General features: G+C 41.5%; 1 protein-coding gene and 1 long non-coding RNA gene across 4 annotated transcripts in view; both read right to left on the bottom strand.

Moving 5' to 3' along the window:
• Positions 1 to 5,731, bottom strand: part of SUCLG1 (succinate-CoA ligase GDP/ADP-forming subunit alpha) — a 31,198-nt gene extending 25,467 nt beyond the window's left edge. Inside the window, exon 1 of the mRNA XM_059405713.1 lies at positions 5,596 to 5,731. Within this exon, the coding sequence (XP_059261696.1) occupies positions 5,596 to 5,692 (97 nt within the window). The 5' untranslated portion in view covers positions 5,693 to 5,731. The remainder of the gene's footprint in view (positions 1 to 5,595) is intronic.
• Positions 5,732 to 13,557: 7,826 nt separating this feature from the next.
• On the bottom strand, positions 13,558 to 18,403 carry LOC132022490 (uncharacterized). Of its 3 annotated transcripts, XR_009405592.1 has the most exons (4): positions 18,167 to 18,403; positions 16,734 to 16,849; positions 14,634 to 14,759; positions 13,558 to 14,171 (listed from the first exon to the last, which is right to left on the bottom strand). It is a non-coding gene; the product is annotated as an uncharacterized LOC132022490 (long non-coding RNA). The 3 variants fall into 3 exon arrangements; XR_009405591.1 differs by lacking the exon at positions 14,634 to 14,759 and having other exon boundaries at positions 18,167 to 18,393; XR_009405590.1 differs by lacking the exon at positions 13,558 to 14,171 and having other exon boundaries at positions 14,180 to 14,759; positions 18,167 to 18,395.
• Positions 18,404 to 18,624: the final 221 nt, after the last annotated feature.

The following is an 18,624-nucleotide window of genomic DNA, read 5'->3' as shown; positions in this document are numbered from 1 at the left end:
CTAGCGTTAATTCATATAAGTTCACATTTAAATAAAACACTGCACAGTGAGGAATCTTTAAATCTTCACATGACATTCCTGACTTGTGAATATAATGAGGGGTGTTTAAGGGATCTGAGATTAAGAAGAATGGAACCTGAAAACACTTCCATGTGGTATGTAGCACTTATGCCACACGCCGTAAGTGGGGGGATGCACACATTTTGTTACTCCCTTTACTGCATTACTTCTAAGAAAATTATTTAAGGTTAAATTTAGTTCATGATTATTTCAAGTATCATCTATATACTCTAGAATTTCTAACTGTAAATGGAATGACTATAAGGCCCATGCCTTGTATACCATGGTGTCTCCCATATGGTACAGTGACTTACAGAGTTGGAGTACAAAAAATGATTCACTGAATCTAAGGACAGTATATAAAAAGCACACTTATAAAAAGCAGAATGTCCTAAGTTCCATCTCTTTTTTTCCCACTTAGGAGAAAAACCTACATCCATTTTTGGATCATAGGCTTCCCTGAAATTATTATGAAGATTGTACAGAAGTCCAGCCTAAATGCTATTAGCAGTCCTCAAAGCTCTTATCTTAATCCATTACAAACTCCATACTAACATTTAAAAAAAAAAAAAAACAAATAAAATCCAGAAGTACTAATGTAACACAACTGGACTATTTCACAATAGGAGAGTTAAGGCAGTAACAGACCACGAAGAGTCTTCTCATAATATTTAACAGACAAGGAAATAACTTGGGCAACAGGAAGCACCACCAAGGTAGAGCCCAAAGCCTTACAGAAAAACAGAATAAAGGTCATGAACAAGAAACAAAACTAAAGACAGACAAATGATAAATCAACAGACGATGAGATCTCTAACTTAAATAAGAAAATGAGCATTTATTAGGGCAGCGGGAAGGCCTGAGGCTGGACACCAGGAAGAATTTCCCAATGAAGGCCATAGCTGCCACATCTTGGGTCACCTCCAGGGAAGGTGGTGGTGTCACCTTCTCTTCAAATTCTTAGAAACGAAGGCCTAACCCTGGGACTGTATCCCGGGAGCATCTGAGAACTGCTCTGAAGAATCAGACAGGCCTGGGCCTGAGTTTTTACTCTGCTGCTCACCAACCATTGACCTGAAACAAATCTTTTGATCTCCCTTAACCTCAGTTTTCCCTTCTATAAATGGAGTAGCTGCCCATAACAGCACCACTATTCTGTGATTGATATGAGATTATGATTGGGTAAACTGGGTAGCAAAGTAGCTGGTATGCTCCCAATATCGGATGCACATCCTACATGAACACAAAGGTAAAACTATTTCCTAAAAAGAAAAAACATATGATTCATATTTTAAAATAAGTCCAATGTTGGGGCACCTGGGTGATTCAATCAGTTAAGCATCCAACTCTTGATTTCCGTTCAATCAAATCTCAGGGTTGTGAGATGGAGTCCCATGTCCGGCTCTGCGCTGAGCATGGAGCCTGCTTAAAATTCCTTCCCTTTTCCCTTTGCTCCTCCCCTCCTTCTCTCACCCTCTCCCTCTAAAAAAAAAAAAAAAATCCAATGATTTATTTTATATATCTCCTCATGCATATCCTGTTTATCAATAAATATATTAATCCATGTCTACATGTAGTGTGTACAGACATGCTTGTAAATTTTAACCATAACATTTTTAAAGGAGCAGCCTCCCTGTAAAAAAAAAAATGGGGATAGTAATACTATGTACCTCGTTGGCAATATGAGAATTAAATGAGTTTATAATATAAAAAGCACATAGAACAATGCCTAGGGTACGGCGAGTGCTATTTCATTATTAGCTCTCTATTATCATTATGATTACCAATGCAGAATGAAAAGACCATACTGCTTCGAGGTGTTCTTTGTGCCAAGCTATCTGCCCAGTACTAGGAATTCAGGAGCAAACAAGATGGACTCAGGTCCTACCTACATGAAGCATCCTACCCTCTAAGACAGCTAAACAGTAAACAAAGAAACACAAACTACAGAAGTTGCAAACTGTAACAAAGGCTATGAGAGAAACAGGCTGAGTAATGTGAGAGACATGTGCCTTCAAGAAGGGTGATAAATTTGTATCCGTTAGCCACATGCTGAGTCCTCCTCCCCAAAGAGAGCAACCACAGCATTTAGAAGATGGCTGTGGGATGCATGACGGGAGGTCGGGCCAGAGAGCACATGCGCAGATGTGACTCAAACCATAGCCTTGTATGATCAGGACCATGCTCCCAATCAGTAATCTGAATCTCTGTTCATGAAAATACTTCTCTTCCAAAGTCACCTCGCAAACTGTGTCCTTGTGTCCATGCATGCACTCATCAATAAATGGTTATTCATTAATTACATATATTATATATACATTATTATATATACATAATATATATAGGACATCACGGTTCCTACCTAGAACCTTATAGCAGAGTAACTCAGCAGCCACTTACTCCCAAACCCCAAACAATCCACTGTTCAAATGCAAAATTATATATTCATTTAATATATACTTACAAATTAAGCTAAGCTGGCCCAAAGTGCCATATTTCATCAAATCTAAAATACCACTTAAGTACTAATAAATACTAGCAAGAAAGAAAAAATGCTGCCAATTTACTGTAGATACCATCAATTATAAGAAATATCCAATTTTAGAAATGTTAGAAAGAAAAAAAAAATGGGTCAATAGCAACATTCCTGTCCTCTGGTAAAATGAAATTGTTCTTCTATGCTTACAAACATTATTTTGAACACCCCCAATTATGTTCCTACGGAAGAATGAGTTTGAGGTGAGAAAGTCGAATTGCTTTCTCATGGTTGCACTGGTACATTCAGATCAAGACTATTTTGTATTTCTGAAACAGAGATTTGGTCCTTAGATGTAACAGCAACAGACAGTAGTATCAGAAACATCATCGTTGAGGGCCCCTTTTGCCCAACTACACTTCTCAATGCCTGATTTCAAAAGTGGCTTACACAACTTGGCAAACACATGGAAAAGGCAGGTGGTAACTTTGAGCAGGGTAGTCACCTGAACAAAACAAGGTGGCCAAAAAGGAAAAAAAGAACTAAAAAGAAAAAGAAAGACTAGAACTTCAGAAAAGGAGACTCACAGTATCACACAGCACATACTAGCAGAAAGAATACTGCAGAGTTAGAAGACCAGAGCTCTAATACCCATTCTGACATTGGCCAGGAAACGTTCTGGGTTTATTTCTCGTTTGCCAAACAGATATGGGACCAGCTGGATTAGAAGGTTCACTTTCTGACATTAAAACACCATAACTTGGAGACTCAAAAATACTGGCTCTTATTCCCCACTTATAAGATCTAATTTATAGGAATTCCTGGCTTATGTTTATTATTATTAATTTTTTTAATCCCCTGCCCCCGGTTTATGTTTGAAATGAGCTTGCCTAGCTTTATATTTCTTGAAAAGCTTTACTATCTCAACTTCAAGCGTGCTTATAAAATCCTTAAACTTTCTCATGGAAGAAATCTTCCTTATTTTTCATTTTAGTTTCTCTCCCTACTTCAACTGGACTCTCCCTTTTTTCATAAACTATAAAACTAGTTTGGTTTGGTTTTCAGAAACTATGTAACAGGTTTCGTAAACTATAAAACCAAGCCAAATTTTTGGCTCCAAAATTTCTAAAATTTCTAAAATTTCTAAACATTCCAACAGGGCTCTGTAAGACATCTACAAATGTTTGAGTTTTGTTCTTGTTTTTCGTTTTTCCTAACTCAAATCAATATTGCAACACTTGTGACCTTTAGCACAAATGTACCATCAACTGAAACTTAAGATAACAGAGGAAACAAAATTTGCTAGCCATCTGCAGGTCTATTACTAATCTTAGAGCCTAAATAATTTGTGACCACCTTTTAAAAAAGTTTATAAGGTGATATTGTTGTGGCTGTTTTTCTAGTGGGAGTGGAAATGGGCTTAAACATGTGGCATGAGAAACAGAAGATTTCGAGGATTTAGAGGTTTTTCTGTATTAAACACTATAGTCTTGCATAAATACAGGAGATAACTTGATTCAGATCTCAGACCTCTCCAACCCTTAATAACAGATTAATCACATGACTAGGATACACTCCAGCAAGAGAAAGCTAAACTAGATGATCCTTTAAGGTCTTGTGGTCCTGACAGTCTAAGAAAAAAGAACTTCCAGCTCTGAGAAAAGGACCGCTAAGGGCAGATTAAAGATCCTGATTCTTTAGACACTTTGCTAGATTCTCCTCCTAAGACAGCAGACCTATCTGAGGCTAGGATTCTTCAGAAAATCTGATATGCAGGACCCCAGGCGAGAATGACCTGGCTGTAACTAATCCCTTTTCAACCTTCCGCCTAGGACACCTTCAAGAGTCCTTTAATTATACAGTAAGAATCTTGAGAAAACTTTCCTAAATAAACCCAATTTTTTCCTACTTGCCAAAGTTATCTAGCCAGAGGTCTGTCCTCATGTTGTCGAGTTAAGTAAGTGCAACTACTGAGTGCATACTTATCCTGGCACACTTTTGGAATGTGATCTTCTCAAGAAATGAATGAAATCTGTCCAATATTCAGTACAAACAGAATCAGGAGTAAAGTGTAAGAAAGGAAGAAAGAAAACTAACTTTAGTTGAGTGTGTATTACATCCCATGTGCCTTATGTAAATTGTTTCAACTATTCTGTACAGTGAACCCGGATTATCCTGTACTGCACCCTTTCTAAGATGTGCATTTTTTCACTTTTTAACATCTCATGTCTGGAAGCATCTGACAACTAATGGCTGGTCACCATTAAGAAAAGTCCCAGGTTTATTACACAGACTGTAAGGGGTTAGCCAGACTTCAAATATGATTTGGTTTGATTCCAAAGTCTCTTTCTATACAGCTTACCTAACAAAGAAGACTTTGAACATAGCAAGAATTTTTAACAGCGTTATTCAAAAACTAGCAACCTTGGGTATTAAGTTTTCAGGGAGTGAGGGGTTCACACCCCTGGTGGAGACACTGCAAACAGTTGGTTAAAGTCCCAGCCAACCCTAAACTTGTAGGAGTATTCTGGGCTATGCTCACTCTGGGGTGCAGAACCCACTTTTCTGCTTAGTCTACAATTTGCAGGGAAAAACAAAAACAAAAACTAAGGGACAGCCTTACCCTCTTCTCCCAATGTGCTACTAAGACATTCCTCCTCCTACCCCTCAATCCAGACACTCACTCTCCCAGCTGACTTAATCCTGGACCACCTCACCTCTCACTCCCAAACAGGGACAGTCTAGACGCCGCCCCCATCCGGCCATTCATCATCGCGGGGGGGCAGAGCATGCCCCCAAGTCTACAGGGCTCCCACACCCGAATCTTGGCTCGGCCACGCCACTTAACCCAGCTGCCCAGGTCATGTCCCACCCTACAAATCCAGCAAAGCCACTTCCACCCCAGGTGGTCCCCGACTTGGGGCCGCACTCTCGCGCCTCCCAGGCCCCCACCGAGGTCCGGCCCCAGAGGGCCCAGCCGCGGCCTGGACCAGGATGTTGGGCCCGGCGAGGCCAGGAACTCGCAGAGGCCTGGAAAAGAGAGTCTCGGCTGGACTCACGGAGGAAGGAGCGCGACAGAAGGCGGGCGACAGCCATGCCGCTGCTGCCAGAGGCCATGGTCGCGGTGACAGCGACAGCAGCAGGAGCTGCGGTCATCCACCAATGACACTCCCAAGCCCCCGAGGACCTGGCAGGGGCCGAGGTTCCAAGAGGAAATGGGTGGCCATAGCAGTCGCCTGAATAAATTTCCCGCCACAGAGACATTAGAGATCTTCGCCGAACATTAGAGATCGCACGTGGAGGGGGAAAAAGATATCTAAAGGAAGAAGTAGACGATAACACGGCCGTTCCGCGGAAATGTGGCTATGATCTAACATTAATTACAACGGCAGCTTAGGGAAAACCCCATGCGAGGCCCGTCAGCGCTTAAGCACTATGGGAAATGTAGTTTGATGGCTTCGACCTGGTTGTAGTTTAAGTGGAGGCTTGCGGGAGGCGGAGCGAGCCGCAAAGCGGGTACTCGTGCCGCGGGGATGGGGTGGCAAGAGGAATGAGGGAGTCGTGGCGAGATGGGAAGAGCAGCGCAGAACCCTGCGTGTTTCTAAACCAATCTGCTCTTCCATTTAGCTCGGCTGGCATGTGGAGAGGCTAATACTGCTTACCGGCCCCCGCTGTGAGGACCTGGAAGAATTACCCACGGTAACAGCCCTATTATCCGGTGAAGATAAGAAGTGATGAGAAAGACCAAAAGCTACCTTACTGTCACTTAATTTCTTGGAATACGGATCTTTTGGTTAAACAAGCTATGATACAGCTTTTAAGTAGCACTAAATGAATGAGTCACTTTTTTCCTGGGATCTTGGATGACTGAAGTTACAGATCAAATATGACTGCTCCCTGTTTAAACCAAAGGTCACTGCTGTAAGAGCTTTAGAAGGAACCTCAGAGTCCCAGAGTCAAAGGGTAAACACGAGGTAAAGTAATCCATCTCCCTGCCTCCAACCATGTTCCTGAGATTCCTCATCATTTTCATCAGTGGAATTATTATTCTAATTGACTGAAGTAGTAATTATAATTTACACTGAGCTGTTTGATGTATAAAAGGGATTACCCAGTGGAGATTGCCTAATATTTCTTCTATGACCCAGATATTGTCAGTGCCGGCTTGGACTTGACTACTCACAAATCCCTCCTTCATCTAATGTATCGTGTCCTTGCAATCATTTATTTAAATACTATCAGTGGCTTCCATATGGGCCCAGTATGAAGACTCATTTTCAGTGGCAAAGTTCTTTCTGAGCCTTCACATGTTAAGTCATATTTTCAGTTTTAGTTAATTAGTAAAATGTGTGATGACAAAAAAATGTAATTTCTGCTATGATTTTAACATTTTTATTTCCACAAGAACAGGGATTTTAGCTTGTTTGGTACCCTGATGTATCCCCACCTGGCACAAAAAGAGAACTCCTTTGCTGAGCATTATTTGTTGAAGTGATAGATAAGAAATAGCATATACATCTATTTATTGAATCCACACACGATGTTTGATGGGCCTATTGTGATCAATTACTCACAATAACTATACTTCCACCGTAATTCTGTAGCTCGTTGGTGGGAGACAATAGCAGTAGACGCTAATTGCACTACTCATTTTTATATGCAGGTTGATTTTGAAGTCAAACAGATCTGGATTCAAATTCCAATTCTGATGTCGGCCTATGGGACCTATGGGTCTCAGGTTTTCTCACTGAGATGGGCATGAAAATCCCTATATCATAATAGTGTTGTGAGTAGTTAATGCATTAATATGTAAAATTCTTTGTACCTTATAAACGTTCAGTAAAATGGTAGTTATTAAAGATAAGAACTTTCTTTACATGGCAGAATGTTATTTTGAAGTTTTTAGCAATATGAGTAACCAGATGTAAACTAGGACATTTCCATTTGTAACAAAACTTTGGCTAAAGCCCCAAAGCTGAGGGCAACAGGCCATTAGAACTCTGCATTCTAAGGTGGGCAGCCTAAGAGCTAGCCCCCTCCGGATTTTAATAAGAGCAGGTCAGACTTGTCTTTGAATTCTTATACTCATACTCTAACAACTCAAATAAGCAAAAGACTGAATTCATTGAACGAGGGAATGCAGAGTCATGAGTGGTCCCCGAATGTTCCCCTCTCCCCTCACTCCCAGAAAAGTTGGTGGCAGAGGCTCCTTACAAGAAGGACTGGCATGAAATCTGAGATAAATTCCCACAGAACCCCAGAAATCCATGAGCCTACCTCAGTGCCCCAGAGCAGATATAGTCAGAGTACTCAGGAAATCTTGAGTTTGATTTCAGACCTACTCATAAAGACTAATGCCTGTTTACTGCCTGGAGAACTCAAGGCAGGAGGCTGGCTGAAGCAGCCCTTGTTTGTAGGAAGGGCATTATTTGGTATGGCAAGATGTGTAATATTCGATTGATTCCAGGAAAGAAATCTGAGCTTCCCTCTAAGAACCCTCTGCTGCCGCAAGGGACTATAGCATAAAAGACCATGAAGGATCCCCCGGGGACAGGAGGGAGACAATAGTGGGGGAGGGTTTACAAGAGATCAGCCAAAGAGCACATAACTCACCAGGATACTATGCAGATGGAATTTCCTACACAGGGTGGGGAGGCGAGGAGCCACTGAAAAACCCACAAAGAGCCAGCATATCAGAGTGTAAGGACCAGCGGGAACCTCCAATTGCACCATTTAAGAGATTTTATCCAAAGCTTACCCGGCCACTGCTGGAGCCAAGAGCAAGGAAAGTAAAGATGAGGAGGAGTAAAAGGAGGAGAAAACAGACTTTGACTCCTTCCCAGCTGCAGGTTGTGGAGCCACAGATCCTGCCAGTCTTCAGAACTTGTAAGGAGCTTTGAATTAGGTATAAGATTTATGTTTTGAATTGGACTGAACAAGGACTTAGAATTATTCATTTTTAAAGTGGGCTATCTTTCCAATGAATAAAAAAATCAAAAGTTACAAAAATTTATATAATAAAAAGTCTTCCTTCTACCTGTTTCCCCACCATCCAGTTCACCCTGGGTGAAATCCATATTACCCAATTTCTTGCGTATACTTCCAGATCCATTTTGCACATATGCACGCATACATCCATCCTCTTACTCCCCCACTTCACCCTTCTATGTGGCTGCTAATGTGGGAGGAAAAGGGGACAATTGGGACTCAAGAACAAGGCTGGTGGGGGAGTCAGGAGACCAGCAGTCGAGACAGTTAGTGTCTATGCTTACTACCCCAGGGCAGTGTCTTTTTCTGCTTAACTTAACCTGAAGTGGTCTCCGCTCTTTGCAACCAAGAATCTTGAGAGATCTGAGCTAAGGAAAGAGCTTCTATCTACTGGAACAAAGTTTCTCATTTGCCTTGTTTTTAAGAAAATAAATCAGCTGTAGTCACTGGTATTTATAATCCAAGCAGAAAGAGAATCTGACCAAGACTCTGGCAGATTCTCTACCTGATAAACAAAATACGTTTGGGTTTTTTTTTTTTTTTTTAATATATATGTACAAGAGGAGTTATAGTTCTGTATTTTACCTTCATTTTATTCTGAGCCCCCATTCTGCCAGGATTTCAAATCCATCTCCTTTCACCAGAGTTTTACCTAAATTTGGATTTCTGCTGGGGTAAGGTGAATGAAGTAGAAGAAGCATTTGATCCTCCATCTACACAGGTAGCCCCTAATACATGCATCCTTCTATCTTGTTCTCTGCTACTGCTATATCGTGCCTTCCCCCTACTTGCAGCATTCCTTTTGGTCTGGCTCTATCAGCCGTCTATGGGCTCTTGAAAGACCAAAAGAACCCCCCTGGCTAGAAGTGCATTTTTATCCTGTTAACCAGCTAGTTTGGCTTCTGTATGAACGCTTGCTTTTTCCCGCGCGCGGGCTAACCGGCCAGTTCTGCTTCCGGAAGATTGCTTTGTCTGCTCTCACGTGCACCCTTTGTCTGCTTTTCACGCGGACCCCTGCTTTCGTGCGCGGGTCCCCTGACCCAATCCACTGACGCCAAGTATACCTATGCAAACTGTCAACCAATCAGCTCAGCCCTACCCAAAACTTGTTTGTATCTGTCTATAAAAACCCTGCACCAACCCAGCTCTGGACCTCTCGGCGTTACCGGCAACGAGCGGCGCAGAGGTCCAGGTTCGAACCTGCAATAAACGACCCTTGCTGCTTGGCTTTGACTCACGTCTCTGGTGGTCTTTTAAGGTGGGAGTAATACTCAGTTGGTATTTCACTCTTCTCAGATACATGAGAAGCACTCAGCCCCTCTTGTTCCATGTGGAACCACAGCAAATATCCGTGCTTGCCTGGACACACTGTTTAGCAGAATTTTATAACCAGTCAGCTTGCTTTCTCTCTCTGCCTCTCCATCTGTCTCTTTCTCTCTTTGTTGGGGGCAACAAGTTCCTGAGTTATGGACCAAGTTATCTCCCCACCCCCCAAATTCATATTTTGAAGTCCTAACCCCCAGTTTGACTATATTTAGAGTGAGGAAGTAATTAGGATTAAATTAAGTAAGTTAGGATTAAACACCAATATTATTAGTGTTCTTCTAAAAAGAAATACCAAAGAGTTCTTTCTTTCCACCATGTGAGGACATAGTGAGAAAGCAGCCATCTGAAAGCCAGCAGAACTCTTACCAGGAAACAAATTAGCCAGCACCTTGATCTTAGACTTTCAGAACTCAGAACCATGAGAAAGAAATTTCTGTTGTTTAAACCACCCAGTCTATAATATTTCTTTATAGCAACCTGGACACACTAATACATCTTGCTTCCCATAATCATTTTGGGATTCTCTCTTCACCTTCAAGCAGGGAGGCAAGGGGGAATCAACACCTCAGCTCTCCTGCTCCCTGCCTCTTTCCTAGCCTGGGATCCTTTTCTGGTCTTGGAAATATTAATTCACACTTTTTGGCCTTAATCTAAGTTGTTTCTGTCATTCTCGGGGAGTTTTAGGTACACAATGGACTGAGAAGGCCAAAAAGAAATTGGTGAGGGGAAGGATTAGAAATACCAGGGACAAAAGGGTCAAAGAATAGAAGGAGATACTGGAAGGAAAAGTATTAATATCACACATTACCTTCCTGCTACAAGGTGGATATGCCAAAGCTTTGTGTGTATTCACCTAGGCATTCTGACTCTGCCTTGTGGGAATGAATAAAAGGAACCTTCTCTAGGGCCTTAGTTCAGGGTGCTGTGACAAAGTACCACAGACCGAGTAGTTTATAAACAACAGAAATTTATTTCTCACAGTTCTGAAGGCTGGACGTCCAAGATCAATCAGGGTGCCTGCATGGTCAGGGTCTGGTGAGGACCCTCTTCTGGGCTGTCCTCTTCAGAGCAAGAAGGGGGGCAAGACAGTGCTCTGAGGCCCCTTTTATAAGGACCCTGATCCCAGTCATGGGGTTCCACCCTCATGACCTAATTATCTCCCAAAAGCCCCACCTCCTCATACCTTCACATTGGGGAGCAGGTCTCAACATAGGAATGGATGTCTTGGCCTAGTTCTGCCAATATCTTTCTGGGGAAAAACAAAACTTCCAGCCACCTTCCAAAAGGAGAAAAGCTGCTTCATCCTCGGTGATACAGGCACACTTCCAGAGAAACGTACTGTAGCCAAGAGACGCTGAAGAGCCAGGCTGAGCTCTCAGGCACCACTGTAGGTATGACTAATCTCTTCATAAAACAAATGCAGTGAATAGGAGCTTGTATCCTTGGCCTTACTTATGGAAGATGGTACAACACAAATCAGAAACACTTGACCCCAGACAGAGCTTCAGCTCTTGGAGGACTACAAAAAATCAGTGAGAAAGATGGGATTATTTTCATCTCAAGTGCAACTTCAAAGAGAGGCAGAATCACACAGCGCAATTCTAAGAACGAACCAGCTAACTAGCACCACCAGCTGATTTGAGCAAAGGTTCTTTCCCTTTTACAGGGGGGGCACTGCCACCTTGGCTGTCTTGGGGACAAAGAACTTTCTGAATTGCACTTGCAGGGCCCTCCTGAAAGCTTCTTACACTTCTTTGAATGACTGTTCCTTTCAGCACCTGCAAAGGGGAGGTTTCATCTGCACTGGGTCCTTTCAGGAGTGTCAAGAGCTTTGACCTCCCCTTTAGAGGAAATGGTTTCCAAATATAATTTCTTTTCCCCAGACTTGTTACAGAGCCTGAACACCCTGTGCAAGAGTATCCTGGGGTCCAACTCCTGCAGAAGGGAAGAGAGCAAGGTTGGCAAGATTGGTCGAGCTTTGTGCAGGTTCAATGACATCTTAGCCAGTGCCCTTCAAAATTGCCCTGAATTAGACAAGATGGTCGGGGTTCACCAAGGTGTGAACAGCCCTGGGAAGGGTATGATCATAGGGTAGGTGGAGACACCAACCTGTGTTCAGGAAATTCCTGAAAAGGTTGTGGGGAGCTGGAGGCAGCTGAAGACTACCAACAGCACTCCTTGTTGGGAGGGCAGCGTGTCTTTCACTAAAGGGGCATCTGGATGGTGCATCACAGTGTCTACCAGATGTCCCTTCCAGGAGAAAGTCTGATAAGCAAGCAAGGGTCAGTCCTCAGCAAAATCATGAAGAAAACAGCTTGGTTTGAGTGTCGCTCTTTCCCCCTTCTTTCCAAGGCTGACCCCTCTCCTTTTCCCTAGAGAGCCAGTGCTCTCCCAATGCCCAGTGCTGGATCCAGCCATTCTCTCACCAGCTCTAAGAACTTGCGCAAACAGTGCCCTGTTTCTCAGGGTCATGCTGTCTCCTAGGGATGAAATACCCTAGGACTTTGGCCTAGTTTGATAGTCCCTCCCAAAATTACATGTTTGTTGTACATTTTAACAGAGACTGCCAGTGTCTTCACATGAATGAGTGATTCGCATTGAGAATTTCTGGAATCATAGCCAGGAAATCTCTTTTTCCACCAGCTTCTGATCCTTCTAGAATAACTTTTTTTCTTCAAGTACATCTTCTGGAAGTTCTTTGTGTATGTATTGTTTAATTTTTTTTTATTTTTTATTTATTTATTTTTTTTTTGGTAGCAGATGAAAACCCAAGATACTAGGAGAGAACAAGATTCCCTGAGACTCTGGTGTGTAGCTGAAGAGGTTGTGACGTGTGTCCCACTCTGCAGCCTGGTAAAGGGGCGAGGAATCCCAGGAATTGGTACTAAAAGGAAAGAAGACTGAGGCCTATGGAAAGGATTCTTGGGAAGCTGTTTGTTGCCTGAGAAAGGACTCTAAGGTGGGAGAGAGTGACCCATGTTCCCAGAAGACAAAGCACTCCATAAAAAAAAAAACAAAAACAAAAACAAAAACAGCTACCAAGTTAGGCAACTCTGGCTCAGGCTTCAACACTCATCTCTGGTCAACATTTAAATCACCTGGGGCTTTGAAGGTTACCTTTTTCACTGGGGCCTCATAGATTTGTGCAGTGAGTAAGAGTGTTAGGCTTTGGGGCACCTGCATAGCTCAGTGGGTTAAAGCCTCTGCCTTCGGCTCAGGTCATGATTCCAGGGTCCTGAGATCCAGCCCCACATTGGGCTCTCTGCTCAGCAGGGAGCCTGCTTCCTCCCCTCTCTCTGCCTGCCTCTCTGCCTACTTTTGATCTCTGTCTGTCAAATAAATAAATAAAATCTTTAAAAAAAAAAAAAAAGTGTTGGGCTTTCAAGTCTGATATCCTGACAGAAGTTTAAAGGATCTACATGGACCCACAAGGACGCACACCTTCCAATCCATTCTAGAACATTTTCTAACATGCCCTCCAAATTATTACTTCATTCTCTAGGAAGATGAACCTTTATTTAACTTCTTTCATGGTTAAAGCAAAAACAATATACTTGTTTGTTATAAATTTTGCAGATAATTTCTACTTTGGGATTTATTCTTTTCAGTATCTTTTAAGTGTTCTCCAAGGTTAACATTTTTATAACCAGAAAAAAAAAATTGAGTTTTGGTTTTTTATGGATGAAATGTGATTAGGACAGACTATGCAAAGCTCTCCATTAACTTTAATATTTTTGTCTGGTAGAGATATAGTTTCTATCCAGCAGAAAACTCAAACCCTCAAAGTTCATTACTCATGTCCACCTAGTTCTGGTGAAGGGGAACAGCTCACAAACATGGAACAGAATATACACAGGCTTCACCATCCCCATCCAGAGCTCATATGTCTGCCGTGGCACACACAGCAGTACCAGCCTGGAATTACCACCTCATTGCTCTCTGAATCTCAGATTCCTCATTTATTTTTAATGAAGTTCAAGGAGTGACTCGTATGCTCTGCTTCACTCCCCATATGCAGAAAACAGCAAGGAGATCTGACATTCTGTTCCTCTTGATGCTTCCGACGGTCTGAAGGGAGCAGGAAATGACCCAGCTGGCTGTTTCTGACAGAACTAGGTGACAGCTGTCCAGGCTGCTGCAGTCCATGTTTTCAGGCAACACTGACTGCTAAGCCTCCTTCTCCTATCAAGCAGTGTCCCAGTGATCCTGGAGTACTGGTTGAAGACTAGCCCACCTTGCAGATCCAGCATCCTCTGCTTCTGGTCACCCCCAATTCCCAGTTGTCCCTCCTCTCCACCTTCCTCTTAAGAGAGGTCACATCCTGTTGATGTAGAGAAAGATGACTTACTTAGAGTTCAAAGTCAACGGCTGAAATCCTTGGTGCAAAATGGTTTATTAAAGCACAGAGACAGGACCCATGGGTAGAAAGAGCTGCACCTGGGTTGTGCAGGGTGGCTGATATATACAATGGGGTTGGGGGAGGCACTTTCATTTGCTAAAAAGCACCTACATGGCCTTGCCATTGTCAAGGTTGTTTTTCCCCTGCAGCAAGGCATTAACATTAAGACAGTGGGGAGATTCCTGGAAGATGTCACATGAGTCCCACCGAGGAGTGGGGGTTGCAGGGTGTCAGCTTCTGCTTTGTCTTCAGCCATCCTTCTGTTAGCTAGCTCATTAACCCCCTGAACAATTTTGACCCTGAAATCTTTAAGGCTGTTGAAGGTAGAAGGTCTCATCTTCTGTGATATCTTCCTGCTGAAATAGGGCATAGAGATGTCCCTACCTATAGGTCAATACTGGGGTTACAAAAGGGCAAGGCAGGTGAATCCAATGCTGTCAAGTCTGAACCTCCTTGAGTAGAAAGGATCATCCATTAGCTGGAAGTTAGGTCAGTGAAGGAGTCTTAGCACTAAGGAGACAATGGAAATAACAGAGTAAGGTTAATATTGTAACTGAGAAAAGAGAAGTCTGAATAAGAGAGAGCTCTGATAGTTGACCTTTGATAATTTTCCTCCAGTCCAAGAGTTTAGAGCAATCCCTGAAGGGGAAATATTTAAAGCGCCATTTTAAGTATTCATGTCAGTCAGAAACCCAGAAGTTTTTTGTGGTAACCTGACTGTATGCACAGCATCCTGTTTTTATGCTAGCCCAAGTTTCACCTTGTGAAACAATTGAACATTTAATGCCATTCAATTATGTAGAATGATTTCACACATTTATGTTACTTTATTATTTAGTGGAGAGATGCTCTGAGTGTCATTTATGGCTTTGACCATGTAATTAAGAGTTTCTATGTGTCAAACAACATTCTCCAGTTTCAAAGAGGTAACAGAGATGGATGCTAGGTGATTACACCAATGTAACACAAACTGTGCCCACCACTGTTTTAAATTTGGAAAGTTAGCTGGGTTGGTAATGGTTTTAATAAAGTGCCTGTGCATCCAGGCAAAACCCAGAGTACAGTGGCCTGTCCCGGCTGGGGGAAGCCATGGCCTCAAGTTAGAGTTCCATAGCCATTAGGTCCCAGCCAGGAGCCAGCCATATAATACTGGGGCTCTTTGAAGTGTAGTCAGGATTTCAAGGGCTACTCAGTTTTGGAGGGCCATTCTTTGAACGTGCAATAATTTTAGGCCCATATTTGATTGGGGAGTTGTGGCTTGATAATAGTCCCATAGTTGGAGTCAGTATAAATATTTAAGGCTCTTGCCAATTGCAAAGCACAGCTGGGCATTATTAACTCTGCTCTTGGGGCAGACATATTTGCCAGTAGGGCTTTGGCCTCAGTCTATTAGACCATAACATACCCAGCTTTTCTTATCCCTTCCCATGAAACTACTGCCACTAGTCTTAATTAAGGAGGAATCACTGGCAAATGGAGGAAGACTTGTTAAGAGATAAGAGCATCCCCAAGTCACCATCCAGTCCAATCACCAGGAAAGTGGGATCATCCAATCTATTAGCTCCACAAGCCCATAGTTAACCCTTTGGAGTGGGGTATGCTCTGGCTTTCAGGGAAGGATTTTTGTCATTCCAGCCACATAGAATTGGTCAAGGTGCTAGTAGAGTTATACAGCTTTTGGGGAATCAATCCCATTTCGAGTTGTTCAAATAATCATATGCCCATGGGGTGCTGTTATTATCCCCACAGAATGTAAAGCACAAAGATGGTCTATGAGCTATTGTGGCAATTTCTCTGAAGTTTACCTCAAGTTGTCTAGCTTTAGGTAAACAATAAGCATTTAAAGACAATCAGAACTAGAATTTAACATCCACAAAGTGTGTTATTGAAACAATTTTTTTCCTCTCTAACCCTTCATTTCCAGAGATAGCCAAATCAAGACTAATTTGTTTGCCAAACAAGCACAATTTTAACAAACTTGGCATAATTATTTACATAAGCTTAGCAAAAGAGTGATTGATCATATAGATCTTTTAGAATCTGCTTTGCTGGAACTTTTTATAAGGAATCTCTAGGTTGAACTTTTAGTAGCCTCTCCAGGCCAGAAGCCAAGCAGGTACTTGCCTGCAATCCCTGTAGAGTTGGGCAGATTTCTCTTTACTGAGATTCCCAAAGTATCTTAAGGTTCCAGCACCTGCCAGGAAGTGACATTCTTTACTCAGCTGGTGAGGCTGCTGGGAACTCTTAGGCCAGGTATCAGGCCAACATTTCCAAGGGACTTTATGACTTCAGGTTTCATAAAGTCAACCTTAGTTCCTTAAAGCTGTTTAGTCATATCCGAGTCTATGCATGTCTCTGAAGTATGACATTCCTGTCAAAGCCTTGATAAAATAACCAATGTTTCCAATGGTGTCCTGTTATAAGGAGAATAGATTCTTATTAAACTTGTGCAAATGGCTATGATTGCCATGGAAGCATACTTACTGAGATCTTTTGAATTTCAGAGAGTTCAGGTAGAGAGAAAGGTTGAATGCTTTGATCTGTTTACAAATGAGTATTTTCACATTTCTGTAAGTCACAGATCTTAAAGGTTCCTTAGCCTAGAGGAGCAAACATTAGAGAATCAGCAATGTTTTAAATCAGAGTCACAAAAAACTCAATTTTTTCCAATTTAGTTAATCCTGTGTTACTGTTTCTTGTTTAGTTTGAACGCAGTTTTAGTTCTGGAAATTCTAAGCCATTTCAGTTTTATTAAAAAAGTAATTTAAAGAACCTGTATTTGCCTTGAATCCCTTTTTATGAATCTCCTTGAAGATGAATCTCATTTTACAAGAGAATTCAAACAATTATAAATGACAAAAAGCTCAGAATGGACTTAGTTAAAGATCTGATGACATTAGAGTTTACAGTATAGCTGGCAAGGAAATGTGATTATTTCTCTGATCCCTAACACTTCAATATCAAGTGGTGACCTTACACTGAAACTTTAGGAATTGCCATTTCTAGGATAGTTATAGCACTTACCCCAAATTAATCTCCTAAGCCTTATTTATCCTTTAACAGTACTTCCAGAGTAACTTAGCAAAGCTAATAAAAAGGCCTAATGAGTTAGAGAGACTTCATTTACAATTCCAATTTTGGGAAAGTTTAAAACCTTTAAGTTATATAGTACATGCCTGAATAGGATTACAGATAATTACAAAACATTTTTATTTAACCAAAGTGACAGTAAAAGATTTGAAAGGCAAATATGTAGGACTCTATAGATGTTAGCAAAACTTAGCTTCTTTAATATTGAGAAGTTTTAATCAAGTAATGGAAGACCTGATAAAAAACAAAACATAGAAACTGGTTTTCTGAGCAGACAAAAGAGAAAAAAAAACAAACAACTTGGTTTCCCATTTTCTTATCCAGAGCAGATGAACAATTCAGGAAAACTTGTCTTTTGAACAGAGAGAATGTCAATTTTATACCAGTGTTCCTTTAAAACCCATTCATTTCAATCTTAGTCCATTATGATCACACCTAAAATTATTTTCCGAGTATTTCCCTTCGCAAACGTTGTACAATTTTCTTTTGCATTCAGATTTTTGTTCCATGCCAAAAAACCATCTTATTTAGGACAAAATTACTTTCTTTTACCTTAAAAAATGCATTCCCATTCCTTTTATCTTTCTTAGATACCTCCTACTTTTCTACATAGAGTTGCTTCCCTTATTATTCCCTAAATAATTATATTTAGTAGAATTTTGCATTCTTTAGAAACCTTAGTCTCCAGTGAAGACTAAGTAGTGACCCTTTGTGAACTGCTACACCAAAACTTTTAGACAGCAGGCTTGCATATCAGTTGAGCAAAACATGTTTAACCAACAGACTCAAATATCCTTAGTTCTTTGCAATAAATTAAAAGCACTTACCTACATTCAGTACTCAGAGCTGTAGCACTTTACCCTATTTGGAAAAGACCTAGATGTCCAATGAATTCAATCCCATTTCTAATCCAATAAGAACTGTAAAGTTTCAGGTTACCAAAGATTCTGAAAGCTATTTCAACAATTACCCACAAAAACTTTGATGAGCAATCACTTTAGTCAACATTTTACTAACAAATTGCAACAGAGATAACATGAGCTAATTTGACCTTCCGTAAACCTCCACAGAATAAAATTTCCACGTTTAGTGCTGGTAGCTTTAAGGACATATCTATTTTAATTAAACCAAGAAACCTAACTTCGTTTAAATATTGAATGATGTTCTACCCGGATCCTCCCCGTTTTACCCGAGACACTGGTGGGGAAATCTGGAGTAGGCGGTTTTGGTGATGGTGTGAAGAGGAGGGGGAGCCATGTGCCTGAGGCACCGAGGATGGTACAGA

This window comes from Mustela nigripes, chromosome 7 (genome assembly GCF_022355385.1).
Source record: "Mustela nigripes isolate SB6536 chromosome 7, MUSNIG.SB6536, whole genome shotgun sequence".
Lineage (NCBI taxonomy): Eukaryota > Metazoa > Chordata > Mammalia > Carnivora > Mustelidae > Mustela > Mustela nigripes.
Note: the sequence above shows the minus strand (reverse complement) of the source record. Positions and strands in the feature narration are given on the sequence as shown.